Source organism: Microchirus variegatus (genome assembly GCF_963457635.1).
Source record: "Microchirus variegatus genome assembly, chromosome: 13".
Classification (NCBI taxonomy): domain Eukaryota; kingdom Metazoa; phylum Chordata; class Actinopteri; order Pleuronectiformes; family Soleidae; genus Microchirus; species Microchirus variegatus.
In genome coordinates this window covers 11,856,170-11,884,123 of record NC_139814.1, presented here as the reverse complement: position 1 = coordinate 11,884,123, position 27,954 = coordinate 11,856,170, and the positions used below count along the sequence as shown (strand labels likewise).

The window sequence follows — 27,954 nt, the reverse complement described above, 5'->3', positions numbered from 1 at the left end:
ATTGAGGACCACTCCACTCAGACTCGACCACTGCTGTAACAGCAGAGAAAAACACCGTCATTGTGGAGCACAATGATTTATTTATGGGTTAAAGGGCTTCTTCCGTTGCCCTTTCCCCCCGGTACACTGTTTACGGAGGGGCAACGTTGTGCTGACAGCCTGTGTGGTCGCCACTTTGACAGTTGACTGTTGCATACCAGCAAAACACACCCTCCACCACGTCAAATCACAGCTAACCGCGGAAACCGAAAAGAGAGAAATATCGAAACACACACACACACACACTTTCAAATCAACAACCAGGGAACCGCGTACAACCGACATTTGCACTCCTCTCGTCCTCCCTCCTCCTCCTCCTCCTCTCACTCCCTCCCTCCCTCCCTGGGACCGATAATGCCCGTGTTGTACTGACACTGTACTAGCGATACGGGCTGAGCAGACATGGAGGCCCGACTAACGAGAGAGGCCCACGCTGACACATCCAGGCCCAGCTAACGGCGAGTCGCAGTGGATTTCGGAGCGTCACGGGAGGTTTTACGGATACTAATTGCTGTAAGGAATAAGGATTTTAACACCGAGGAAGAACGGAGGGAGATCCATTTCGGGTCTCTGTTGATTCAACGCAGCCGCCATTTTGTTGACAGTTAGTGTTTTTTTTAATATCTTACACGGCGCTGCATCTGTCATTTTATACAATTGGGATATAATTCACGGTGGTTTTAATTCGCGCGTGTAATTGTGCCTTCGTCCTTGAATCGACGCGGTGGAATTTTTTTCTTCCCGTTTTAGCTGACTTGCTAGTGCATCGTTAGCCGCCGTAGCTGAGATGTAGTAACACGAGTGCCTGGGAGAATGTGACGGAGATGTAAGATTATGTGCATCACTCGTCCCGGGTTGTGTCATATTCACTTGGTTTTCACAAATTGTGTGGAAGCTGTGGGCGTTTGCTAGTCGTTTGTAGTCTACAACCTGTACATTTTAACTCTGTGTGCGCTAAAAATGTGCTTAAACCGTCCTCAAAACAGCCTGGTTGATGTATGGCTAGTTAGCTGCTGCCAGTGCCATTGATACAAAACGAAGCACAGGGTGTCTATTATAGTACGGATGGTCGCTACTAGGTTGTTGCAAAAATAAACACAGCACTCTAACAATGGTTGTCTCGAGAGCCATGTTTACTGTACATCATTACTTGTTCTCATCTAGCTTAATGTGAAAATCCATCATTTGGGATGTCGATGCTCGCACAGCATCGCAACTTTGTGTTTTGGAAGTGGCAAGGTTAATCAGATTGTGTGCGTGTGCATCGATCTCTGATTGAGATTTGTGGCTGCGTTCAATATATAATGACCTCGTTATTACATGGTCCTCATGGCCCACGTGAAAACATTTGTAGCTCGAATACACTAACTAGTTTCAGGCTGAGCCTCCTCCAGTTCGTGTTGAGACGTGGACGTGTATCTTAAAAACAGTTATGGTTTTTCGAAAAGCAAGCATCTGATCTTTTCTTTTTTTTTAATCCCCCCTTTTTTTTTTTGACAATTCAGCACTTGGAAGATGAGAGAATATGAGGCCACAAGGGAGGACACGGAGTTAAATAATGTGAACACCGTTTCTGGACAGTTACAGAGGTGAGTCACTGAATGCTTTATGAAGATATATATATGGTAGATGACTGCCCACTGTTACCGTTTTTAATCGTCAAATGCGAAATTATTTCTCGACCACATGTAGTGTTAATCTGTGCTGTGCTGTCAAAAATCTGAAAGAGCATGTCTCTGGGGCAGGGTTTGTTCCCCGTAATTATAAGTCTGACTACATAGCGGTGCATTTGCAGAGTTAATATTAGTAGTTGCATTGGAAGTGTGAGGTGATTAGTTCGCTAGATTATGTGTTATTTATTCCCTTGAGGTGCAGTGTTGACTGCATAGAAAACCGAAAGCAGATCATGGTATTTGGTTTGTTCATTCAGCCACGATTTTTGTACAACACGAGGAAAATGCATAAAAACCATTTAGAATAATATTTTGACAGCACAGCGCTGACGTTTTATGCTAAGGATGTTTGCGTGGTACTTGTCTTGAGTGACACCTGTCATTCTCGTCCGATTTAATTGAGTCCCAGCTGCAGCCCCTACATATTTAAGGTTTAAACCCTGTAGCCAGACCTTTTATGTCTGTGTTATAGCGTTTCCGCGGCACAACAAAACAGAGATTAATCGTAGTAGTAAAGGAATTTGGCTGCTTTTCCCGTGAGCATGGCTCAGTATTAATACTAATAGTGTAAAAGCAGTGGAAATGACACCTAGCTCTGAGGGCAGACGCCAGCCCTCATGTGAATGATGTGGGGGTGGGTGGGTTGGATACTATTGCTATGGCCAAAGGGAAATCAGCAGTTATGAACAACGTGTGCAAAAGTGAAGAGGGAGGGAATAAGGGGAGGAAAGAAATAGGAGGGGGTGCGGGAAGTTGTTTACTACGTTCCTGCCTGCTCTGCCATTTTTTTAAAGGTTCTTGACCTAATGTTGTTCTTTGATTTTTTTATTTTATTATAAGAATTATATTTTTGACAGTTGACCCATTTTTTCTTGTCTGTAAGTAATTGTTCAGGAAGTAATAACAAAAGCAAATGACAGGCATGACTTTTAACAGTATGTGTTTTTATTCTGTTGTTTTACAGTATGACTATAAAAGCTGAAATGACTACAGTGAAACCTTAACTGCTTAGTAAATAAAAAAGCACCGTGATGCTTAATTTGAAAATGATATGTTTTAGTGTTTATGAATCACAAATAAGAAAATGATTGGCCCTAGTTTAAGATTAGAACAAGTGTCAGTAAATGACTAGATAAAGAGGTGTTAAGAGGTTAGAGGAATGTTTTGACTCTCCAGGAGGCTTTTCTTTAGACTTGGTGTCTAAAGTTTGGTGCTACAGTGGCTTATTTTTGGCCGCTGTCAGGCAGTGGAAGCAGCTAGCATCATTGCATGTGTTATATATGAAAGAATGGAGAGAACATTTGTCACTCTGTTTATAAAGGACACAGAGTCGGGGGGATGGTTGGTAAAATGTTTTTGATTAAAGTAGGAAAACAGTGACTTGCGTTTGTGTGCTGTTACTACTGATTTCCAAGTTTGCAAAATAGAGGAGGAAGTGGATGGAAACACTTTGAGAAATCAGTGAAAGAACACAGAGATTGATGGAGTGTTACAGAAAGGAGGGAGGTGTGATTTGAGTGTGGTATGTGTAGTGAGGGGGAGTCTGCAGTTTTGAGGCGAAATGGAGTGAGTAATTGAAGTAAACACAGAAAGAGGGCGTGGGGGAAGTACAGGCCAGACTCCAAAAATTGGGCTGCATTTACTGCGTGGTTCAACAAAAACAATTGCTACTACTGTTTTTTACATTCATTACCAGAAAACGAATGTGGTCTTCTTAATACGCTGTGTAGGGTAGATTCCCTTTTTTCTTTTGCTATTGCGGTTTAATGATGGCAACTTGTATGACTTTGTTGAGGCTCCATTAAGTGGCTTCTTTAGTGCTCACCGCTAATGTAGGGCACAGAGAGACCGCCAAGACATTGATGCTCTATCACTCACTCTCATTTGCTGCTGGCAAAAGGGTGGGAAAGGCGGCCATGTTCGCTGTCTATTCCCAGAGGGCCCAATGTGCTGAAGTCACAGTTCTGAATTGCCTCCAAATGACTCCACACAGAGAAAGCACCTGCTTGGGGGTGAATCCACATTAAATCACTCAGTATCCATGGGGAGATGTAGACAACTTCATTGAATTGGACTGTGCTCTAAGGTTCACAATTAAGACGCATGCAGCACTCGCTAGCCGCTCTGCTAACAGGGCATGAGCAGAATACCTCTATCTCATGTTTTCCTTGCAACTAATAAGGGAACTTAAAGGATTTCTCATTTAGCATTTTGTCTTGTGACACCTGAATGATTGGACTGTGGTATTAATAATGACTTTGTATATGGTGGGTTTTGCATTTCTGAGATTGACTGCTAAGAGTCCTTGAGCCGATGGTTACATTTCTCAGGTAAAAGAGCCTTAGCTGTGTAAATAGGTCACAGATTGTTAAAGGCTGTGAGGACGAACACACCATAAAAAGTCACCCAGACAGGATGAAGGACAGCCTCTAACCAAATAGATGATAAAAATTGTTGCCCTCCATCTGCTTTGCAGCATCATTCATTGGAAGACATTTCATACTTAGTTGTAGGGCACTGTTTAAAACTGTCAGTGTTTGGTTGATGTTGGTGTTGCAGTGACTAATGTGGACTTTTTTGTCTGTTCCATCCTTTCTTTCCTTCTCTCCCCCCTCCTTTACCTGCTATTCCTCCTACAGTTGAAGGACGGAGAAAGAGGGCTGGAAAGCCAAGGGAGAGAAGCCACCTCAAATCAAGGAGAGCTTCATCCTCACAGTTACCCCCTCTCCCCCCTTCCCCTCTCCCCCCTATCCCATTCCCTGAGAAGATCTCTACCTGGTATCCCCACTATTCCCTCCCCTGCAAACTTGTACACTTCCTGTGATGGATCAGAAGATGCAAGGGGGAACTGCAACCCCTCCACCTCTTATCTCAGGTGCATCAACTGGAGAACGAGAAAAGGAGGGAGGAGGTGGAAGAAAAGAGGATGAGGATGAAAAGAAGAGAGATAGAGAGAAGGATGGAGGAGCTGCCAATGTCTCAGCTGGTACTGGAGGGGCAGGCGCAGGTGGTCCAGGCGGTGCCGGTGGCGACCAGTCACATTTCTCCATCAAAGAAAGCAGCCTGTCTGAAGGCAATGTCAAACTTAAGATTGGTCTTCAAGCAAAGCGCATGAAGAAGCCACCTAAAATCCTGGAGAATTATGTGTGCCGGCCAGCCTTCAGGGCCACTGTGCGGCACACGGGGCGTGGTGGAGGCAGTGCTCGTGGAAACCGTGCAGCATCAACAAATGATGGACCAGGCACTCAAAGTCAGAGTCCTTCACATGGCAGGGAAAAAGAGAGGGAAAAGAGTCCCAGTGTCAACAGACCACCCTCATCATCATCATCAACCCCCTCTGCGAAAGCTCCTACACCACCTCCTCCTGCCAGTACTACCACCATGTCATCCTCCCAAGTAAATGGGAGTGCTCCATCAAAAAGGGTGAGGAGAGAGAGAATAGTAATATAATGTACTTTTATTCAACAATAGGTCACTTAATAATAGTCAATATTATTAATTTTATTAATAATAATAGTTATTATTAATAATAGGTCAGCATGTTAACAAATGTATTTATTAATGTGTATTTACGTTACTTTCTTTGAATGTTCTTAGTCCATCGTTGGTAACATAGTGGCCCACAACTAGGTTACCCAAGTAATCACCATGTTATTGCACAGATAAAGAGCAGAACATAAATTGTTCTTTAGTGTTCTTTGTGTTCTCTGTTGGCCTGTCTCTATTCATCAAGCACTGCCCCCCTGGTCTCCTTCCGTCTGTGGCATCTATCCACTGTCTCTGCATGCCCATGTCCTCTCCACCCCCCTCCCCTACTTGACCCTTCTATCCAGCTTACCCTCTCTGTCCCCAGTCTGACCCCGATTAAATGTTAGTTGAGTGTAATATCCCCTCCCCCGGTATGCCCTGAAAATAGCATTGGACAGAAAATGTCAACAATAAGTTAAATTTTGTAAAGGGTTAAAGAAACCTGTTTTCTTTGCTACTATAATATGCATTTTTTTTTTGCAATCAGATCGCTCTGATAAAGCTTGTGTCTTGAGTGTATTATGTAGTGTTTAGAGACTGCAAGTGCATCTGTGTAATTGTATTTCATAAATGTAATTCTTCATCAGTTACCACCTAAATGTTTTAAATAATCACTGGCCATCTTGTGTTTTTTTTAATATATATATATGTGTTTCTTTATTTTGCAGGGTTCATCAAAGATAGACTGCAAGTCTGACACAAAGCCAGACACAAAAGCAGCAGCCGCCACATCTGAGAGACCTCTTAACCTTCACCGCCCTCCACCAGACAGTAAAACGCATTCCTCTGGGAAGAAAGCAGCAACTCCACAACTCAATCCCCGGACATCCTCACCTTCTCCACCACAACCTGCATCGAAAGAACCAAGCTTTGACACTGTTAAACCACCTCAATACAACTACAGCACTGAAAGTCAAAGAGACAAGGACAAGGCTGCTCAAAACTGGGGAGCACCCACAGTCACTGAGAAGTTAGCTCAACTCATAGCGACATGTCCACCATCAAAGACCCCAAAGCCAGCAAAACCCACAAAGATTGACCCCACTCCTCCTCTCCCAAGCTCAGGCTTTATGGCACCCACAGCTAAGCAGCGAGACAGAGCTATGGCTAATAGGAACACATACTCAAGAATGGTCCACCTTTCTCCCCCACCTCCTGTATCACGACCCCCTGGACGGCCTTATGGGTCGAGGAATAAAGACAGTGTTATGGAAAATTTACCTGGCTTGACACCACTGAGGAAGGAGGACACAGATGGCGCTGGGAAAGCAAGTAGCAGCATCAATATCAATAGCAGTAACAGCAGTAGTCGCAGCAGCAGCCCAGCACTCACTTATGGCAGTAACCACCTGTCACCCATGTCAAAAGATGGCAACAATGAAAACAACATCAGCAGCATTTCTAAGCCACAGTCCCGTCCTTCTCACTGCCAACTCCAAACCTCATCGTTGCCATCTTGTCCAATATCATCTTCCAACATCAGCTCAGCTGAGCAGAGGACAGTGAGTGCAGTGAGTCACCTGGGGTCCCCTGCTCCTTCACAAGGACACCATGCACGTGAGAGTCCCACCCTGGCAGATGAAAGCAGTGCAAGTGATAGGGAGCAGGACAGGGATAGTCCCAGAGACTTAACAAAGGGCCCTCCACCAACAGGAACAGGAAACTCTGAAGGGAAAGACAAGGGGACTAATTCTCAGTCATTGCGAGTTGAGAGGGGAAAGAGCTCTAGTCCAAATAAGCGGAGTCCAAACTGGGAGAGTAACAGATATGTTAGGACTATCAGTCCCCCTGAGTCTCTTAGACAAAGGGCACCTTCTCCGTCAGAGCCAGATGGTGAAGAAAGTGACTCACAGACGCCCCTCAGGGATGACTCTCCAGATTCATCCCTAGACTCTCCCTCAGAGCAGGACAGCAAACCCCTTAAAAAACGCAGGGGGAGGAAACCCCACTGGACACGTTTTTTGAACAAAACACAGAGTCAAAGAACATGCCAGGACAATCCTTTTGGCCAGGTCACAACAACCATGTCTTTATCTTCAAGCTCTGAAACACAGTTGCCACCTGTTAAAAGACCAGTGGGACGGCCTCCCAACCCAAATAAGGTCAAACCAAATCCTGTGCCACAAACTCCAGTGTCACAGCTTTTCTCATCACAACCTAAGAAAAGGGGAAGGCCAAAGTCCAAAATGCCAAGGCTTGATGCTCCAGGCCATGGGCACCCTCCTAACAAGCTGGCCCCCTCCAAGGTCTTTTCATCATTACTAAAGTCTAAAGAAGAGCAGGACCCTCCTGTTCTTCACCCAGAGGTAGATTTCAACCCCCCTAAACCTATGCCTAGAAAACGTGGACGTCCCAAGCGCCTTCCCCCTACCTTACCCCAGGAGGGTCAACCTCCTACATTGGATCCAGAGGCTGGAGACATGGGAGACAAACGTTTCCACAACAAGGGAAATGGGCAGCTTATTATGAAAACTATCATAGGTAAGATCAATAAGATGAAAAGTATGAAACGGAAACGTATTCTCAGTCAAATACTTTTAGGCCCACGCCCAGAGGACACCCCCAAAGTCGCTACCAGTGGGTTGGCTGGCCCTGTGGAATCAAGCACCCCATCGTTGTCCTCCCTGGCGGCTTCTTTTGGGGGGAAGCTAGGGCCACAAATAAATGTTAGTAAAAAGGGCACAATATATATGGGTAAAAGGAGAGGCCGTAAACCAAAAGCAGTGGGTAATTCCACAACACCACCACCAGAACCCTTTCTTTCCCCCAACACCACTTCCCCTCTTCATCACCATCAACAGTCCCAGCAACAGCACCATCTCTCCTCTTCAGAAGTTTTTCCCTCACCTTCCCTTTCTCAATCTAGTGGAGGTCACAGTCCCATCAGTGATGCCAGCTTCGTTGAGCCTGGCTCAGTGCACTTTGCAAATCATACTCACTATTCTAACTCCCATAATAGCCACAACACATTCTCTTTCCCTCCCCCAACTTTTTCAGCCCCTAATTCCCGCAATACAGGACTGGGCTCATCATCTATGGCTTCAACAGCTTCCCAGAAAAAGTCTTCTTATCGTGGATACCATCATCACCACCAACATTACAGGCAGCACTACCATTATCATAAGCTTTCCCCTCCCCGACCACTTCATCCCACCTCCCCTGCCCCCCTTAGTGAGCTCAAAGAAGCCACTCCGTCACCAGTCAGTGAGTCACACAGTGAGGAGACAGTGCCCAGTGACAGTGGTATAGGAACGGATAATAACAGCACTTCTGACCGTGGTGAGAAAGCTGGAGGGGCTGGTGGCCTAGCTGGAATTGGGATGCCACCTGGGATGGGCAGTGGATTATTAATGTCTGGTGTCATTGGTTCAGCAATGGGTCCAGGGGTGGGCCTTAATTCTAGAGGCAGGCGGCGACACTCCGCTGTGCTCATGGAACATCCCTCTCCCTCGCCATCACCTCATGGGACAAGGTCACCACCTGATCCCCGGAGACCTCATCCAGCAGCCCCTGCCTCCTCCTTAATGGGACACAAGGAGAAACATAAGCACAAGTGTAAACGCCGTAGTCACGGATGTCCCGGCTATGATAAGCTTAAGAGACAGAAAAGGAAACGCAAGAAGAAGTACCTACAACTGCGCTCCCGCCGGCATGACCCAGACTTTCTTGTTGAGCTGGATGACATCGTTTTGAGATTGAGTGAAATACGGATAGCACACCGTACTACAGGGCATCGGCTCAGTAGTGGAATAGGCATAGGTGCTGGAACGAGTAGAGTGCCAGGGGTAGGGAGCAGGGCCAATGCAGGCATAGGAGGCACAGGTGGCCCTCCTCCACATCATTATGTCCACAGGGACCTCCTGCCTACAATCTTTAGAGTTAACTTTGGCAGCTACTACTCCCATCCTGCATACTCCTGTGACCCTATGCACTATGTTCGTAAGCCAGACATGAAGAAGAAACGGGGTCGGCCTCCAAAACTGAGAGAGTCCATGTCTGAGGTTCCCTTTGTACCTGGGCTTGGTTTCCCACTGTCCAGTGGAGGCTTTTACCATCCCTCCTACAGTGTTCCTTATTCCTCTGGTCCCCTTGGTTTAGGCTATTATAGAGGCTATCCTGCAGCCAGTGCACTCTATCCCCACCCACACCACCAGTCACCGCACACAGCCCCATCACACCATTCTCACCACTCACCATCTTTCCCCCCTCCTCCTCCCACATCTTACATGCATCATCACCACCCTTCACATCTTTTGCTGAACCCCTCGAAATTTCACAAGAAGAAACATAAGCTACTTAGGCAGGATTTCCTTGGGGGAGGAAGGTCCCCTGTCCTGTACCCACCCATGTCCTCTGAGCTGTCCTTCAACTGGCACCATAAACACAAACATAGACACAAACACCGGGAGCGCTGTGCTGAAGAGGACATGGAGGAAGGAGCAAGAAGTGGATCAGGGAGTCGGTCTAATGCAGGGATATCCGACAATGGAGCTTCAGGAAAAGGAGAGAGGGTTAGCAGTTTAGGAATGGCTGAGTCTTTACAAAGATGCCGCTATGGACGAGAACCCTCCAGCTCCAGTGCCAGCAAGCAAACTGGTGCCACATCTGCTAACTCCCCTTCTTCCTCCTCAACCTCATCTGCAGAGAGGTACAAGCGGAAAGAGAGCTCACTGTCCTGTCTAGGGCCCTCCAGGCTTACAGTGGGTAGCAACTCAAAAGGCCACCACCCAGTAGAGTCCTGGTTCAGGATGGGCAACTCTGAGGCAGACTATTCTAAGCTTTCACTGAGTCATGTAATGCCTGGCCAGGGTCCCTTCTCAGATGGACGGGCTGAAGACCCAGCCGACTGCTCAGACAGTGAGGAGGAGGAGGAGCCTCTCACACCCACAGAGGATGCACAACCTGGAGCCCATGATTCTCCAAACCTTACAAATCTCTTTGCCTCTGCTCTCACCCGTGCTACGCTGAAGGGGGGCAAGAACAGAAAGACTGACCTAGTACCAGAGACCTCCACCTTTTCCCGTGGGGACCGACCAATTGGTAAAGACCACTCAACATCATCAGAGAGGAGAGAGTTGGGTAAGTCCCATTCTGTTAAGTTAATTAACAATGTTATTTGTAAAAATAACTTCTAACAGTGAGCAGTCATTGATAAACCAATAAATCATTGACAGCATTTTCAGAGCTGTTAATGAAATTTTGAAAAACCTTCATCATCAACCAGTGTAAACGGCAGCAGCATGGAATTGTTTGCATTAATTTATTAGTATTATTATTTATTTATTGTTGTATACAACAAATTGATGATTGTATCATTCACGCTGCTTTAAAAGCATCGGAACTTGAGTTATTCGATGGAGAAATAGTAGTTCAGCTATATTTGCATCAAGCATTCTGTGGTTTTACATGACTGGCTGATGTCTGATGACACTATTAAATTAAATTACTAATGCTGTCAAAACAAAACAATGCATTTACAAATACACTAATAATATAGCTTATTCAATTTTCATTATTTCTGTCAACATGTCAAGGTAGCATTTCACAAAAGTATTCACATGCACACCTGCATGTATGATGTAAACTGGGTATTTTCATTATCAGTGAGATGACTGGCACTGGAGTCAACAAGAGAGGTGTATCCACTTGGAGCAGGCTTTTAGCCAGCAGGGCGTCCTGGGGACGGGGGGCTTTGATTTGACACACTTGTTTAGACTCGTGAAACAAAACTCTGTTTCACATTTTTTGTGAAAATAGTATGTCTTTGACCTCTTGCTTGTATGAGCAGTTGTTGTTGTCATTGTAGTTGCCTAGCTCACAGCACCACTCACTCATCGAGCTAAACTAATTGGCAAATAATCATTTAGCATTAAAAGGGGGTGGAACACCTCTGAGTTTTATGGCATAAAATTGTAAGCATGTTTGTTTGATTATTGAAACCTTTGGTGAACTAAATGGACAGGGACTGAGAGCTACTGTTGACTTGCGAGCTACACGTTGGAAACCCCCTGACTTAAATCCACCCCTGATTCAAGGAATATGCATTAGAGCAAAAACGCTTGCCCATCAGATGACACAATAGCACAACAGAAATAGTGTAGAGGTAACCACTGAAACCATCCATACCTCAGTTGTGGTTGGAACAACACTGGAAAATTATCAGATCTGCCTCTGTAGTCGTTGTGGCTTTTTTAACCATTTGAACATAGAAAGTAGTAAGTGGTATTTTAGTGAAAAGTAGTCTCTTTGAACAACACTGTGGCATCCCATGCACACACTATTTGACATTTGGTAGCTCTTACTAGTGGTAACAGGCCTTGCAAGAAAAAGGAAAAGAAAGAAAAACATGCATAGTGACTAAGGAAGGCCACAGCAGGCCACAGCTGATATAGCATTTCTGCCAGAGCTCATCTCATCTTACTGCATGTGTTTTGTTAACATGCTATATTTAGTAGACATTTACCTAAAAGGTCCACAATGTGAGGGCTCGCTCTAACCTCAAGTATAACCAGCACCTAAGTTGAGCTGTTGTCGCTGTACCTCAATGGTTTTGCCATCAGCTACACATGAGCACTAAAACTTGAATGTTTGTGTGTCTATATGTATGAGCATTTTCAAGAGTGTCACTTTATATTTATGTGCATCCCATTAAGGGAGATGGGAAGTAGTAAGATGCCATATGAGGCAGTTTAAAGGAAGACCGTGTAATCCTGGATTAGAGTTCAGAACCTGTGGTCAGCCAGCAGTCACATGCATAAAAATGGAGTTGGCTAAATGTGGGATGGGATACAGGGCATGTGGGTAATATTGGAGGTAAATGAGTGCATATTAAAGCAGAGGAAGAACAGCGAGGGATATAGGGTAAATGGACTATCAGGGAGGTCAAGGATAACATTTAGCATAAAGAGATGGTTTAAATAGGTAATTTCTAAGTCAACAAAAGAAAACGCAATGTGTTTCTGTCAGTGGCTGATACATTGGTCATGTGAAACCATGAACTGTGTGAATAGAATAGTGTAGTCATGTAAGATAACCAGTGCGGAAGAATAGGTAGCTGATATTGTTACAGCACAGAATTAGATGTGGTGTACTTGCAGAAATAAAACAAATCATAGTTTTCAAAGGCTAGACGGGGGAGGATGCAGGAGAACTATTTTAATGATGGAAAGATTAAGAGCAACGACAACCATAATAGATAGAAAATGGAAAGGGAACAATGGAAGGCAATAATTAATTATGAGTTTATGTTTATGAGAATAATGTAAATGAGGGAAAAATAGATATCTGAGATGTTTGAGAATTAAATGGTATGAGGGAAGTTAAATAGATAATCCAAGTACGGATATAATGGTATTTTGTTGATTGTGATGAAAATATATCTTACTGTTGACTCCAGGTGGCTTGATTGAGAAATAGTCAAGGGACCGAATTACAGTTTTCTGAGTGTCTCGGCTGTTGCTATGTAGCTATGTATTAATTTGTTGTGTCTTTGTCCAGGGTCATCAAGTATTAAGTCAAGAGGTGTTGCCCTCCCGACCCCTGAAACATCTGAAGGATCCTTGCACCACCGGCAGCAGCACCATCACCAGCCTTCTCTCTTTCACTCCCATGGCTCTGCCTCCTCGTCCTGCCTCTCTCCCTCTCAGGACTGTTGCCTGGATGCCTCCCTGCCTCACCACTCCCATCGGGCACAGCCATCCAAACACAGCCTGCACCACGTCAACAAAATCTTACGTGCCAAGAAACTGCAGAGACAGGCCCGTACAGGAAACAATGTGGTGAAGAAGAGGGGCCCCGGGCGTCCCAGGAAACACCCCTTACCCTCCCCACCGCCATCACCACCTCCTGTCGTTGAGTTGAATCCGACCTGGCACAAGGACAGAGGGGTGGATCGGCCTGCAGGGGTCACGGGGTGGGAGGGAGATACTGTGACAGATGCTATTGAGTCAGTTGTCCAGGGACAGCATAGAAAAGACCAGAAGAGGAAGGACTGGGAGAGAGATGGGGATGAGGAAGAGGAAGAAGGAGAAGGAGAAGAGGACAGGGATGTAGAGCAGCCTGTGGAGCAACTGCCAGAAAGAGAGGAGAACCTGGGCAACCTGGTGGCAAGGTCCAGAACCGGTACAGGGAGAAGCTGGCTTACTCAGGAGGAGCTCCAGCACTTTCGCGGGTAAGCAAATCATCACTGTTGCATGATAATCTTTATAGCCCAAAAGTCTCAGCTGTGGGGTAGAGCTAATGCTAGGATTCAGTGCTGTATACCTAGGAACTTTTATTAAATCCAAACATCACTAGAAACCAAGTCATGTTTCTATTTTTAGCTCACTGGAAAGCAAGCCAGATGGCCACTGCTCCCCAGAACGCCCAAGCACTGTCTCCAGGGAACAAGCTCCACCCATTCCCATAACCAGCCAACGGGAGAAAAGAGCAGCCAGGCCCCCAAAAAAGAAGTTCCAGAAGGCGGGGCTATACTCAGATGTGTACAAGACTGAAGAGTAAGTCCCAAAAAATATTTGAAAACAGCAATCTGTGATTCTTGTTTTGATTAAGATACAAACGCATCATGTACATTTTGTCACAAAAGCTCACAATTTACTCTTTCTCCTCACCATGTAGTCCCAGGAGTCAGCTTCTGCAGCTAAAGAAAGAGAAGCTAGAATACATACCTGGGGAACACGACTATGGGTTGTTTCCAGCTCCTATACATGTTGGTGAGTGTCTACTGTATAACCATTATTTGCACTACATGTAATGACTATCATTTATACACCAGCCTTTTTTTTCAGTCAGCTGAATAAACTTTTGAGTGAGTAAAACCAGGAAATATCTTTTTTACTAGTTGATTAGATTAGATTTGATTAGATTAGACTTTATTGATCCCATACTGGGGAAATGCACTGGCAATGGCAGTGAGGAGCCAACATTTTTTGTCATAAGACCACACTTCTTATTTACATACACACTGTGAATATAGAAGTCAAATATAAGAGTCAAAAATAACTTTTTTCTTTATTTTACAGGGAAGTACCTGAGAATGAAGCGCATTGATTTCCAGTTGCCTTACGACATCTTATGGCTGTGGAAACATGATCAGGTGAATAATTGCAATGAGCAATAAATGGTTTGAGGGTTTTTGCATTATCACAAAAGACTGATGGGTAGTTTAAATAGTTACAACCTACATTCAGTATTTTTTCTGTCATCAAGCCATTTTGTATTCACTCTTCTGTTATTGTTTCAGCTTCACAAGAGGCCTGATGTCCCCCTTTATAAAAAGATCAGATCAAGTGAGTATCTGGTGTTGGTCTAATAGTCTTGCCAATATGTAACTGGTAGTCTGATTATTTAAATTAGCAACTAAAATGTGAGTATGTTAATATATGAGACCCAGGTATATTTGCTTCACTGGTTGCCATGGTTACTTTTACTGTTGTTTGTATAATTAATTACTAGGGCTGTCACCTTTGATTCAAAATTCAATATTACTTGAAACCTGGGGTGTAAGGTTCACGGTTGAGCTGTAAAGACCTATTTGAAATTCACGCTGCAATATTGTCGATCATTTGAAGTAGTACCTTTTGGATCCAGCAGTGGGCACTCCTGAAGGTTTCCGGTCATAAGACAGTGTCTGTGCACAAGAGGCACCTGTTCAAACCAAGTGACTTTGGCAAAGGTAGCTTCAGCAGCGATAGCATCTTGGACATGCAAGCCTACATGAAGGAGATTTCTCTCTCTGTGGACAGAAGCTGAGTCTGGTGTGCAGCAAGTAACTACAGCTCTCTGTAAGCTGGCTCATAAATATCTGTGTGTGCCAGGGACATCTGTGCACACTGGGTGCATGTTCTCCTTTGTGGATAAGATTGTAAATACAAAGAAAGCCAAACTCAAACCTGATCAGGTTGTCTTGTATTGAGTCAGGTCATGACTGTCAATTCTAGAACCAATGTAACATTTTTTAGTTTTAAAAAAAGCTGTTGGAGCTTTCTCCTGTTGTCATTGATGTCCTTTTCAGGTAGTGTTTATTCCATCCTACTCTGTCACTGGGTCTTAAAATGTGGCACAACAATCCGCTATTTGTGTCGCAGATGTCTATGTGGATGTGAAGCCTCTCTCTGGTTATGAAACGACGACATGCAGCTGCAGACCTTCTGAGGGCTCACCTGAAAAGGGCTGTCTTGATGATTGCCTAAACAGGTAAGGGCACATTATTGCCCATTGTTTCAGAAAACTGGCACTCGGATTCAATCTTATTTATTATGATATAATGATGCTGTAAAGTTGTTTAGTCATCAAAAAAGCACAAGGATTTGTAGGGGTTTAAAATAGTGTCACAAAAATTTTGACTAAAAGCGTCCCTTTTTTCCCAGGATGAGCTATGCCGAGTGCTCTCCCAGCACCTGTCCATGTACTGATAAGTGTGACAACCAACATATCCAGAGACATGAGTGGGTGCAGTGCCTGGAGCGATTCCGTACTGAGGGTAAAGGCTGGGGAATCCGCACCAAGGAAACTCTCCGCTCTGGACAGTTTATCATCGAATACCTGGGAGAGGTTGTAAGCGAGCAGGAGTTCAGGTGAGATATGTCAGAAAGATTCTTGTTGAATGGTAGACATGCCCTTAAAAAGTATGAGGATTTCAACATATCATCACACTCAAACCTGTTTTTAATCTTCCAATACTTTGTTCCTACTTCGATTTAGGAGCCGTATGATGGAGCAGTACTTCTCCCACAGTGGCCAGTATTGTCTGAACTTGGATAGTGGCATGGTGATTGACAGCTATCGAATGGGCAATGAAGCACGCTTCATAAACCACAGCTGTGAACCCAACTGTGAAATGCAGAAGTGGTGGGTGTTATTTCAGCAAATGTGCTTGTTGTTACTTATGGATAATTGTCTAACTTTGATCACAAATAAAAACATGCTGCATTCACTTACAATATGTACTGTAAATAAAAAAATGGTAACTTCAATTAAAAGTTCTCTTAGAATAGGGTTTACCACAGGACTGACAGGTACATCAGTGCTCAAAGACACAGAAACCTGAGATTATTGCTGGATTGTTGTGAGATGAGAGAGGGAGAAGCTTCACTGGAAAAAGATCCAGCTTGATTATTCTCTATTTCGTTTTTTAAAGCTTCTGTCGCTTAAGGTTAACGGAGTGGAAAATAAACTCGCCAATTACGCAAATAGTTTCACTTAATTGCTTTCTGTTTGTGCTTGATGATTTGGATGAGATGGGTAATTTCTGTCTCCTTGCGTATGAGGTAGTTGAAAATACCACAACATACCAGAAGGATATTCACCATTGGAATAATATGTTTGCTGTGGAATGGTCCATATTAAACCCAAATAGGCCATCCATGATTTTCTCATTGTAATGTGAAGAAAGATTTTCCTTTTATCACGGCTAAACCACTTTATCCTAGGATACAGTTAAGTAGTCACAGTGGATGCTAGAAAATATTTCGTCCTAGTTTTGGTGTCTTACACACACAATAAGGGACACATGCAGCAGGTGCACTTCATTGTAAATGAAAGAGCATTGGCAGGAAACCCTAACTTTATTAATAAGGTTTTGTGGCGGTAATCTGATGAGATCACATAAGTCACAATGCCCTTGCTCAGAAACCTAAATGGCCTTGCACCATGCCAATTCACTGGTTTCCTGGTGGATTGCTCTCACAGCATGGCTTAATCCATGGCAATCAGAGACTTTGCCAAAGACTAGGCTTCTCTGAGCCGGAATTAACCATGTGAAAACTGCTTGGTTTCTCGTGTGTGTGTGGGGGGATCTGCACCTTGTTTCTCTATAGCGGATTTGATTATGGACTGCTGAAGGCTAACCTTGAGCGAGTTAGCTATCAAACTGTATGCTCTGCCCTCTAGCATAGACCAGCGCATAATCTAGGGCACTAGTCTGTGCATGTGTCTGGGTGTTTATAATGTACAGTGGCTGGGCTGAAATAAAAAACACTCCACAAGGACGGAGGAGATTTTCAGCACAAAGCTTGACGAGTCATCCATCTTGCCACAGAAGAGAGATTACATGCAGCCGGGTCTTAGATACAGCTGTAGTGCCTGAAGACAATGCGCTGAACCAGCTTTCTATCCCTATAGAAAGAATAAATTATGAAGTGGCTGACAGAGAGTGGTGCACTTTATTCCTAGAAGAATACCCAGAGCACTACTTTGTTTAGGAAGGAGAAACAGAGATTACAACATGTTGATTGCCAATTCGAGCAAACAAAATCAGGACAGTCCATTCCTCCTTAAGTTAAATTGTCTTTCTAACGGCAATATTTCAACATTAAGTTTGACTTAATGAAATGTATGTCACTAACATGCTCCTTTTATGCAAGGCTCTTCAGTCTGTTTTAAGATACAGGCACTGGGAGTGAATGACTTCTTATCCCAAGCTCAGGTTCAAAACCCATCAGTGTAAAGTTGAAATATAATCTTTACAGAAGCTTTTGAGACCTCAGTTGATCATTGTCAACATCTTTCACTGCTGACCTGAAATGGACACTCTCAGCTGAGTGTAAGAAATCATATCTCGCCAAACATTAGAGGTTGTATCAATATTGTCCAACTTAAGGTTGCCTATGATCTGCCCTTTGCCTTCTGCTGTAAGCGTCGGTCTCTAGAATACTAAGAGAGTCAACGACTACTGTTTGTATACAAGCATTCACTCATTCTGTTGTTCTTTAACTCCTCTTAGGTCGGTTAATGGGGTGTACAGAATTGGTCTCTTTGCTCTCAAGGACATCAACAGCAGCATTGAGCTCACCTATGACTACAACTTCCATTCCTTCAACACAGAGGAGCAGGTGATGCATGTCATTTTAACGTCTTTTGTTGAATAACAGTTTGTTCAAAGCCATTTTCTCGCTACAACTCATCACTTTCCATTGTATTTTTTTTTCTACCTTTTAGCAAGTGTGCAAGTGTGGCTCAGAGAGCTGCCGGGGCATCATCGGAGGTAAAAGCCAGCGTATTAACGGCATGCCTCCAAAGACGGGAGGGACTCGGCGACTGGGTCGACTTAAGGAGAAGAGGAAGTCCAAACACCAGCTCAAAAAAAGAGTGAGTAATGAATGTTCACATTAAACTGAGAACCTGTGTTTTGTAATTAAGATTGTGTAGACTTGTGTAAAAGAAAAACAGTCCCTCTGGAGAAAATACACTTGAGAAAAAGAGAGGTTAATCATTTGATGTAAACGTGTTTAGATACTGTTACATAAAAATAATACAACACAGCTCCTTTTTTTTATTAATCTGGTGTGTCCAAGCCTGGCAATCCAGTGCAGTGTCTATGTAGGCCATGAATATGTCTGTGTCTCAGAGGTACTTCAGAGGGCCCATGGCACCTAAAAATGTAACTCAGACACCTAAGGGTTTACTTTTGAAATAGGGCTGAATTTCATGACCTAAAATGTATATCATGCTCTATTTTAAATACAGGCACTCAGTATGGTTGCAGTAGGAAGGAAGTTGTAAAAGAAAACAGGAGTAACATGTTTTTGAATTGATAAGCAAAGATATTTCAGTAAAACCATTTTCATTTTCAGGAGGAAGAGTCGAGTGACACCAACAAGTTTTACCCTCATCTCATGAAGCCCATGTCCAACAGAGAAAGGTAAACACACACACTGACACAAAAGAGAGATGAACATTCATGATTATAATATTATGATGGTAATAAGATTTCATGACTTTTGGAAGTTTTTAAATTTAAAAAAATAACTTTTCACTGAAGGTAGTGAGTTTGATTTCATATCTTTGCATTTCTAATCAGAAAACATACTTTGACTTGTTTGTGGTATATTTCAGTTTAAAACGGCAATTGATTAAATATCTAAAATTATAGTGGGTAAAACTTCATGAATGGAGTTTTTGTTTTCAGTGTCAGTATTTCCTTTAATAAAATGGTTGAATGTAGCAAGCACCCTAAAGCAAGCTGATTTGCTAAATTAAGTAGGAAACATGAACAGATGTTGACACACTTTTACTCGCAGTCTTTCGTCACGCTCCTGTCTTCTCTCCTTCAATCGGCAGGAACTTTGTGCTGAAGCACCGAGTGTTTCTCCTGAGGAACTGGGAGAAAATGAGGGAAAAACAGGAGCTCCTGAAGAGAGAGGGTGAACGAGAGCGGGACACGAATAACCTGTCCATATACACACGCTGGGGAGGAGTCATCCGTGACGATGGCAACATTAAGTCAGGTGAGTGTCCAAGTTCAAAGAGTGTGTGAGCAGTATGTGACAGGGATTTGAGAAAGCAAGAAAACTTGACAGCATGTGAAAAAAACATTTTAGTGGCTGACTAAAAAAAAATGAGAGAAGACAAAAAAAAACAGATGCATGTATTATTATTGTGGTTTCATTTTGGCCATTCAATCTAAGCAGGCATTACACTGATGCTGCTCTCAGTGGGGGTCGGTCTTGCCAACACTGGACCCGTGCAACTGCAGTGGCTTGTGTAGCTAATTACAAATACAAAGTCAAGCCTTACAAAGAGTATAGATTTTTTTTGAAAAGATTGAAAGCACTGGAATTATATCAGAACAAACTGACAATACAGAAACAGTTCAAAATCACCCTCTTCTTTTAAAATGTTATGGGTCTTGAGCATTTAAATAGTGTAGATTTAAGTCTTCTTACTACTTTAATGCTGTATTAGAGAACAGAAGGTCTGTTGGGCTAAGTGCATGTACACACATAAACTTTTGGGAAGCAACTGCACAGCAGTAAAATGGGGCCTCTCTTAAATTGTGGTTTGGCACATAGATGTCTAGTGAATATAATTTGACCTGAAACAAAATGTCTTGTTTTTTTTTTTTGCTTTAATCCCTGATAATATCTGAATTGACATAAAATGATGTAGAAAGCTGATGTGCAACAATCATCCCTGTTTTCCAGATGTGTTCCTGACGCAGTACTCGGCCCTGCAGACGTCACGGTCAGTGCGTACGCGGAGACTTGCCGCCGCAGAGGAAAACACAGAGGTCACACGTACCGCTCGCCTTGCACACATCTTCAAAGAGATCTGTGACATGATCACCAGCTACAAGGGTTAGTTTCTTTGTGGAGAAATGCCCATTGTCGACATACTATACATTGGACTTAACAATTGAAAAACTGAAAACATAAATGTTATTGATTTGCTTTACCTCAGATTCAGCTGGTCAGACTCTTGCTGCTCCGCTGGTGAACCTTCCCTCTCGGAAGAGGTAAGAAAGCAAACCAGCATGACGATGGTTCATTCATAATGTTTTACTGTTTTCCAGGCCAGGTGTGCAGCACCCACATAGTGTAACACTTTATCAGTTGGCCACACGTTTTGATCCATGACAGGCTGTGCTTTGATTCTTCTCCAGTGTTGATGTTATCACTCCTGTGTCAAAACAATAACAGCACTAACACAGTCATGGTTGGAAAATAGATTTTTGTTTCACTGGGCTGCTCTTAGCATAAGTGGAAATGATTACTAGTTTCTGTATTGAAATGTCAGATTTTCAGGGACTTTCCTTGTTTTTTCATGTGTCATCAGGAACAGCCAGTACTATGAGAAGGTGTCCGACCCTCTGGACCTGAGCACCATTGAGAAGCAAATCCTCACAGGCCACTACAAGACCGTTGAAGCGTTTGACACAGACATGCTCAAAGTTTTCCGCAATGCTGAGGTAGGCAGATGTTTTTACCATTACCAGTCTCATGCACTTTACAGTAAGCACTACAAAAAGCATTTGTCTCTGCATGCTTACATAATTTAATAGTAATTTTATTTCTCCTACTTAGTTGTCTCATTTGCAATTTGGTTTTGCTGCAGCATGTGTATTTGACCAGTGACATTAAGCATCGCAAGCATCATTTTGATAGTTTGTAAATATCACAATAGAACAACACAGGTTCAGAGATGGGCCACAGGGGTTAGCACTCTCGCCTTTTCAGCAAGAACGCCTTTCTGCATGGAGTTTGTATGTTTTCCCTATGTGTGCGTGGGTTTTCTCTAGATTCTCTGCCTTTCTCCCACAGTCCAAAAACATGCAATATGGGGATTAGGTCAATTGGACACTCTAAATTGACAGTGAGAGTGAATGGTTGTTTGTCTCTATGTGGCCCTGCGATGGTCTGGCGAACTGTCCTGGGTGTTGCCTATGTCAACTGAGATTAACACAGCACCCCAGCGACCCTCCTGTGGAGGATAAAGTGGTAGGAAATGGATGGATGGAGGTTCAGACACCAGTTCTTCTATCAGACATTAAAACCTCCCTCCCTAAATGGATATAACCACACAACTCCCGATCTGCTGTGGAAGTGTTGTAGATCATTTTGATTTGCATCTGTATAGCATAGCACTTGAAACAAGTGCCACTTGAAACCTCTCAGGGACACTTACTTTCCCAGTCAGAGAAGTTTGAAGTGCATGTCTGAATTAGATTGACCCCTTGGTCCCAAGGCCCTTTTTTGGCAGGCTGAAAAAACGTATGAGTGGAATGTAGTTTATTGTTGAATTGAGAGCTGTGGGGTGTTGCCTTGTCGGTGAAATTTTGGCAGCAGCAGCAAGGTAATGCATCATTTTGAGTCAACGACCTTTGTGCTGCAGCAAATTGTCCCTAGCTTTGCAGACGGATCACCTTAAAGTCTTGTTTGAGTGGTTGAATAATGAGGGTGTAATACTTGTGGTCAAATGTGCATTCGTCTGCCTCCTTACATGATTTATATCATGTCTTTATGCTGTCTGTGAGGTCCTGTTGTCCTTGTGCCATGTTTCAGAAAATGCTGTCAGTAACACATTTATAAAGATGATTTCCTGAAAATGTATTGTATTTGGCAAATGCAGCTGCCTTTATGACTGTCTTGTTTTCCCACCAGAAATATTACGGCAGGAAGTCCTCAGTCGGCAGGGACGTGTGTCGGTTGCGGAAAGCTTACTACAGCGCTCGCCATGAAGCAGCCGTCCAGATTGATGAGATTGTGGGTGAGACTGCCAGCGAGGCCGACAGCTCGGATTCACTGGAGCGGGATCATGGCCACCACGCAGGAGGGCTGGGGTCTCACGACAAGGACGATGACATCATACGTTGCATCTGTGGAATGTACAAGGACGAAGGCCTCATGATCCAGTGTGAGAAGTGCATGGTAAGGCCGGGTGTCCAAAGAAATCAGTGAAAAATAGGTATTTCACTTGAATTTACCATCATAGAGGATGTGTTAAAGAATGTGCTGCTCTTGAGACTTTACCCAACTACTTACTACATACTTTGTCAACTTTGTCAAGGACATTTTCCGCAGGCGTGTGCAGTCAGTCGATGGTTACAAATAGTGTATATATTCAAATGTGTTTTACAGGATTTGTGACGGTTGCCGTTCTATTCTGTTATACAGGTTGTTCAGGATAGATGGGTATAGGATACCTACCCTGTTATAAAGGATAGATACAGATGTTTACACTTATAAGAATGATAATAACAGTTGGGGAGTAATCAAGTCAACCACAATGTCATGTTTTATAACACAATCAATTTTGGTCGTTGTAGGTCTGGCAGCACTTTGACTGTATGCGGTTGGAGTCTGAGGTGGAGCACTACCTGTGCGAGCTGTGTGACCCTCGGGGTATAGACAGAGTACGTTTATCCTGCCAAAAACAGCCGTGAGGCTCAAATGTATCTTTACCATTTCTGGATGTGTCAAAAACCCTAATCTCACTCAAATGTCACTATAGGAAGTTCCCATGGTACCCCAGCCCAGCTATGCCCAGACTGGCTCTATTTACTACATCTGCCTCCTGAGAGACGATCTGCTGCTACATCAAGGTACAGAGCAAACAGAAATCAACAGTAATGAGCTTACTAATGTTTAGAAAAACTTGCTTGTTATAGCAGTGATAAAGTCATTAAAACAGTGTATTTGACTCCCAGTGGTTTAAAATATCATCACATCTCGCCAAATCTGTGACCAACAGAGTCTCTCAAGTGACTTTGGTGTAGAGCAGTCAGTTTCATGTGAATTTTATTATTGTAGACATTCCGCAAATCAGTGTGTGTGTTGTGTGTTGTGTGCAGGTGATTGTGTGTACCTGATGAGAGACAGCAGACGCTCACCTGAGGGCCAGCCTGTCAGACAGTCCTACCGTCTCCTGTCCCATGTCAACCGAGACAAACTTGACATCTTCCGGATAGAGAAACTCTGGAAAAATGAAAAGTAAGTAATTATTTGCTGAACATTTTAGGCAGTAAGTAAAGTTGTCAAAAAATGTTGATCAGTGTTTCCCAAGACTTGAAATGTTGATGTTCTCCTCAAACCCAAATGATTAATTGTTGTTAATTGTTGTTGTATTGTTGTTATGGATTTAAAAACAAAACAATTATTCAGTTATCACAACAATTTTGTTATCGGTTGTTAATCGATGAATCGTTGCAGCTCCTATTCTAGTTGCAGTTGTTATTGTCTGCTGATTGTTGTGTCACAGTGTGTAATACGCTGTTCCTATCCACTCTAACTCTAAAGGGGTGAGAGGTTTGCCTTTGGCCACCACTACTTCCGTCCTCACGAGACACATCATTCTCCATCACGCCGCTTCTACCAGAATGAGTTGTTCCGCATGCCGCTCTATGAGATCATCCCACTGGAGGCAGTGGTGGGAAACTGCTGTGTCCTTGATCTCTACACTTACTGCAAGGGTGAGGAAAAACACACATACCCACATATGGTACTTTTCCATGATACAGTTCCAGCACTACTTGGCTCTATTCTACTTGGTTTGGTATCAGGTACGTCGTATTCCATTGCTTCATAGTACCTCCTGGGCGGGGTCATCATAGCACGGAAACTGATGTGCCGTCTATACATGACATACAAACACAAAGTAATTATTTTCAGTGATGATCATCAGCTTTCAGCAGTGCTGTCGCTAAATACACCAGACTCCTCTGTTGAATATCGCAATTTTTGTTTCTTTACTAAATGTTAGAGTTTGACGCATTTCGGGTCTATTTAACTGATCTATAGTTCAGCATTGTTCGGTTTTATCCTTGTGCTGGACGTGCTTGGAACCTCGCCAGAGCAGGTACCACCAAAAAGCACCAGGTACTATCACTAATGGAAAAGCAAAAAAAAAACGAGTCAAGCCAAGTCGAGGTGAATAGTGCTAGAACTGCACATCAGACTAGACTGAATCTCATCTTGGATTTTTTTCCCTCCTTTTCAATTGAGTAATTCTTTCAATAACTACTCCTGAGGTTGATTGGGGATGCTTGATTAAAGCTTGTTACTGGCTTACTGTGAGACTGTGTAATAATTAATAAGAAACTGTGCGGATAAATGAAGATTAACAACCCCCTAATGGTTTAGCTCTCAGCCTCGACAGGCTTTAAACAACACACAGCAGAAAGAAAATCACACTGGCGTTTGCTCCCTATTTTATGACTATATAAACTGTTGTGTAGCTAACACAAAACGCTTGTCTTCATACAGGACGGCCAAAGGGTGTAAAAGAACAGGACGTGTACATCTGTGATTACCGCTTGGACAAGTCGGCTCACCTTTTCTACAAGATCCATCGTAACCGATACCCAGTCTGCACCAAGCCATATGCCTTTAACCATTTCCCCAAGCGGCTTGCACCCAAAAGAGACTTCTCGGTGAGAGTAATGGGGGGTCCTGACAGGGTGGGGACTGCTGTGCTGCCACCTGCTTAAATATTTGAAGTGTAAACTGATGATAGAACAGCACCACAGTCGGTATGTTTCTATGGTGTGAGAAAATTTTTATTTATTGTTGTAGTCCCACTAAAACTGGACTTTTAAATTCATGTAAATACTTGTACATGTAGGTAGATAGTTAAGTTAGTTAGTTACACTGAGATAATGCTGTTGAGAACCGCCTAACTGCATACTTTCAATTGGACCCAACCCATAAGCTGGTACACAGAAGACAACAAATCCAGTCTGGTGCTACTTAGCTTAGAGAAGTCAGACACTTTTCATTCAATGAGTCCATTCCCTGCTAGAGCTTGTACACTGGGACAAGGACAATAGTCTATTTAAATGGCATAATCCAAGTTACTGTGCATGGAAACATTCCTGAGAGTTGAGTGTTGAAGCTGCCTGCAGCAAAATCATAGGTGAAGAAGAGGGTAAAACACATGGATTGATTTATTTCTTCTTTCTCAAACCACATCTCTAATCTGAAATTTAGCTATCCAAAACCCAGAAAAGTAATATAACCCAGATATGATTTTGACATTTTTGCAGCCTCATTACGTTCCCGACAATTACAAGAGGAACGGAGGCCGCTCAGCCTGGAAGAGCGAACGACCAAAGGGAGCCGGGGGCTGCGAGGACGACGGCTCTTCCTGCGACAGAGGTGACGACTTCCCACCTGAAGCGGAAGAAGGCAGAGGAGTGGAGGACGACATGGACGTGGCTCCACCGGATCCTGAACTTCTTTCAGTGAAGCCCAAAACAGCAGAGCGGGAAGGGAACGGAGACGAGGATGATGATGATGAAGAGGAGGAGGAGGAGGAAGAAGGACAAGATGTGGAGCAACGCAAGGAGCTGGAAGACATTTCCACTGAGAGGATTGGGGAGATGCTTGAACTCCCATCGTCCTCGGCGTCCTCGCCGTCACACCACCCAGCGCTGGGCAGGAGGGAGGCCCAGAGGGAACGTCTTAACAAAATTCTGCTCGATCTGCTGCACAGAACTCCCAACAAGAATGGTGAGGGATCGGGAACAAAGCAGGGGGGTAGGTCAACAAATAAATGAGGGTTTAAGTTTCAGATTCCTGTGACACATCATATTTTATTTTACATTTTGTACTGATTTTGTACAATTGATGTTGGTGTAAGGAACAGTTTGTCAAAATCTACAGCTTAGATTTGACCCTGCTGTTTGCTGTGATGCATTGTTTTAGTCTGTTTTCATCTGTATCATCCAAAAACCTTTCAACATCAACTCTAATCTCAGCGTTGACAGAAAAAGTCCAGCGATGTGCTGTTTAAATATAGAACTCCTCAATTAATTGATGTCACTAAGGCACTGAGGACTGTTTCCCCTCATTATGAGAACAGGATCTCTTTTTCAAGGTGTCATATCAGTAGTAATTAATTTGGTATCTTGTCAGCAGTGCCTATGTGCATGAAGCAAGCGCACTGTTTTCTTTATTTTTTTATTTGGAAAAATTGAAAGAGGAAGAAAAAAGAATAAAACTTGGAATCGTGTGTCTTAAGAAAGAAAAGAAGAGAATTTGCTGATCAGCCTGTGCAGAGTGACACCTCAGCAATTCTGTTTAAAGTTAGAAAGGTGGTTTTAAAGAGTCGAAATATTCTCAGAGACAGTTGTCTTGGCTTCGTGTTAGGAAGCAGGTTACTGACATTTTTTAAGCTCTTAAAAGCCTAAAGCATATGTAGCAGTAGAGATACCTTTGCTGTTGCTTTGATATAACATGCTGTGTCAGCTGTTATTACTGAAACCCTAATCCCCCTCTCTCTCTCCCTCTCTCTCTGTTTTTCCAACAGCCATAGATGCCACTTATCTCCTGGAGGTGGGCGCAGGGCGGCGGCTACGGCGACGGACTCTCGGTTTCGGTGATTTTGTGGGGAGGAAATAACATTGCTATGTGCCTGTCAAGCACACTGTTTTTCACTTTGTGAGCAAGTGTGGAAATAGGAGAGGGGGGGAAAAGAGCATTGTTGGTTGTCTGACCATTAAGGACCACAGTGCGTCCCCCGAGGGCCTCTTCCCATTTACCTCTTCCAAGACTGTCATCTCAACTCTGAGACGGTGGAGGGGTTTAGGAATCGCTGACTCTGAGGCAATTTCAGCTTTCCAAAAGTTCTCAAGGAGCACGAAGAGAGAGGGGACCCAGACTTATTGCTTATTTAAGAAGTTTGATGCAAAGCCTTTTTTTTTGTTTTTTGATTTTTTTTTCCTCATAAACATAGGAGAAATAACCCATGCACTTAAATGCATTGAACATGACAAACATGGGTATATGAATTCCACTAGCAAGCATCAGAAACGACACAAGTGGTACTGAACAGGAGTGGATAGAACGAAGGATGGGTTAGTCCTTTTAATTCAGTGAGGGTGCGCATGCTGGATAATGAGGTTTCCTTGTGGGATCTTGCTGCAATGACAAAATGTAAGAGCAGATCAGCATCAGGACTGTTGGGGGGGAGGGGGGGCATAGTAGAAGTTAGTAAGTTGAGCAGTGTGCTCAGATGCTGCTCATGAGAAAGAGAACAAGGGTGGTGAACTGCACTTTTGGTACCATGGATATTGTGAAGCTCCGTGTAATGTATCTATAATGAAAACACACTAACACTCACAGTATTGGATGATGCAGTCTGAAAAAAAGCGAGTTAAAAAGTCTATTATCTTTACCCTGTTATACTGTAATTACTCATTTAGGAACAGAAGAGGCTGGGGGTGCATTTATTAACGGGAGGGGGAGGTAAGGTTGAGTGTACGCTTTTAGTCGGTCAAAGTGTCTTGTCGAGGTTTCGATTTTTTTATTTTCTCGTGAGGCAGTCAGCTTCGCCCCTCTTTTTTTGTTTTGAAGTAACATGATTCACCAGCTCAACTAAAAAAGGCGCGCGCGGGGGGACACTGGCTTTAACAGTAACGCCTTACACAGCTGTGCTCCCTGCCCGCCTTGTGTGCAAATGTGTGCGTGCACACTTATCGTGTGTCTGTACTCTGCCAGAT

General features: G+C 43.5%; 1 protein-coding gene across 2 annotated transcripts; it reads left to right on the top strand.

Moving 5' to 3' along the window:
* The first annotated feature begins 435 nt into the window (after positions 1-435).
* On the top strand, positions 436-27,382 carry ash1l (ash1 (absent, small, or homeotic)-like). 2 transcript variants are annotated; one of them, XM_083900106.1, is made up of 27 exons: positions 436-552; positions 1,545-1,628; positions 4,352-5,135; positions 5,909-10,319; positions 12,738-13,410; positions 13,562-13,735; positions 13,857-13,951; positions 14,261-14,334; positions 14,482-14,527; positions 15,326-15,434; positions 15,608-15,814; positions 15,942-16,088; positions 17,962-18,070; positions 18,177-18,326; positions 18,812-18,879; positions 19,299-19,465; positions 20,162-20,314; positions 20,418-20,472; positions 20,793-20,925; positions 22,118-22,384; positions 22,783-22,869; positions 22,968-23,058; positions 23,308-23,446; positions 23,753-23,925; positions 24,719-24,885; positions 25,498-25,963; positions 26,763-27,382. In XM_083900106.1, the coding sequence occupies exons 3-27, from the start codon at positions 4,536-4,538 to the stop codon at positions 26,852-26,854; spliced, it is 8,853 nt and encodes a 2,950-aa protein (XP_083756232.1). In that variant the 5' UTR covers positions 436-552; positions 1,545-1,628; positions 4,352-4,535; the 3' UTR covers positions 26,855-27,382. The 2 variants fall into 2 exon arrangements, with proteins under 2 accessions (XP_083756232.1, XP_083756231.1); XM_083900105.1 differs by having other exon boundaries at positions 25,498-25,990.
* Positions 27,383-27,954: the final 572 nt, after the last annotated feature.

Coding starts and splice junctions, on each gene's coding strand:
- ash1l (XM_083900105.1), top strand. CDS start 4,536: ATGGATCAGAAGATGCAAGGGGGAACTGCAACCCCTCCACCTCTTATC. Junction 15,435..15,607: donor CTTGATGATTGCCTAAACAG/GTAAGGGCACAT, acceptor CTTTTTTCCCAG/GATGAGCTATGCCGAGTGCT. Junction 18,327..18,811: donor AACACCAGCTCAAAAAAAGA/GTGAGTAATGAA, acceptor TTTCATTTTCAG/GAGGAAGAGTCGAGTGACAC.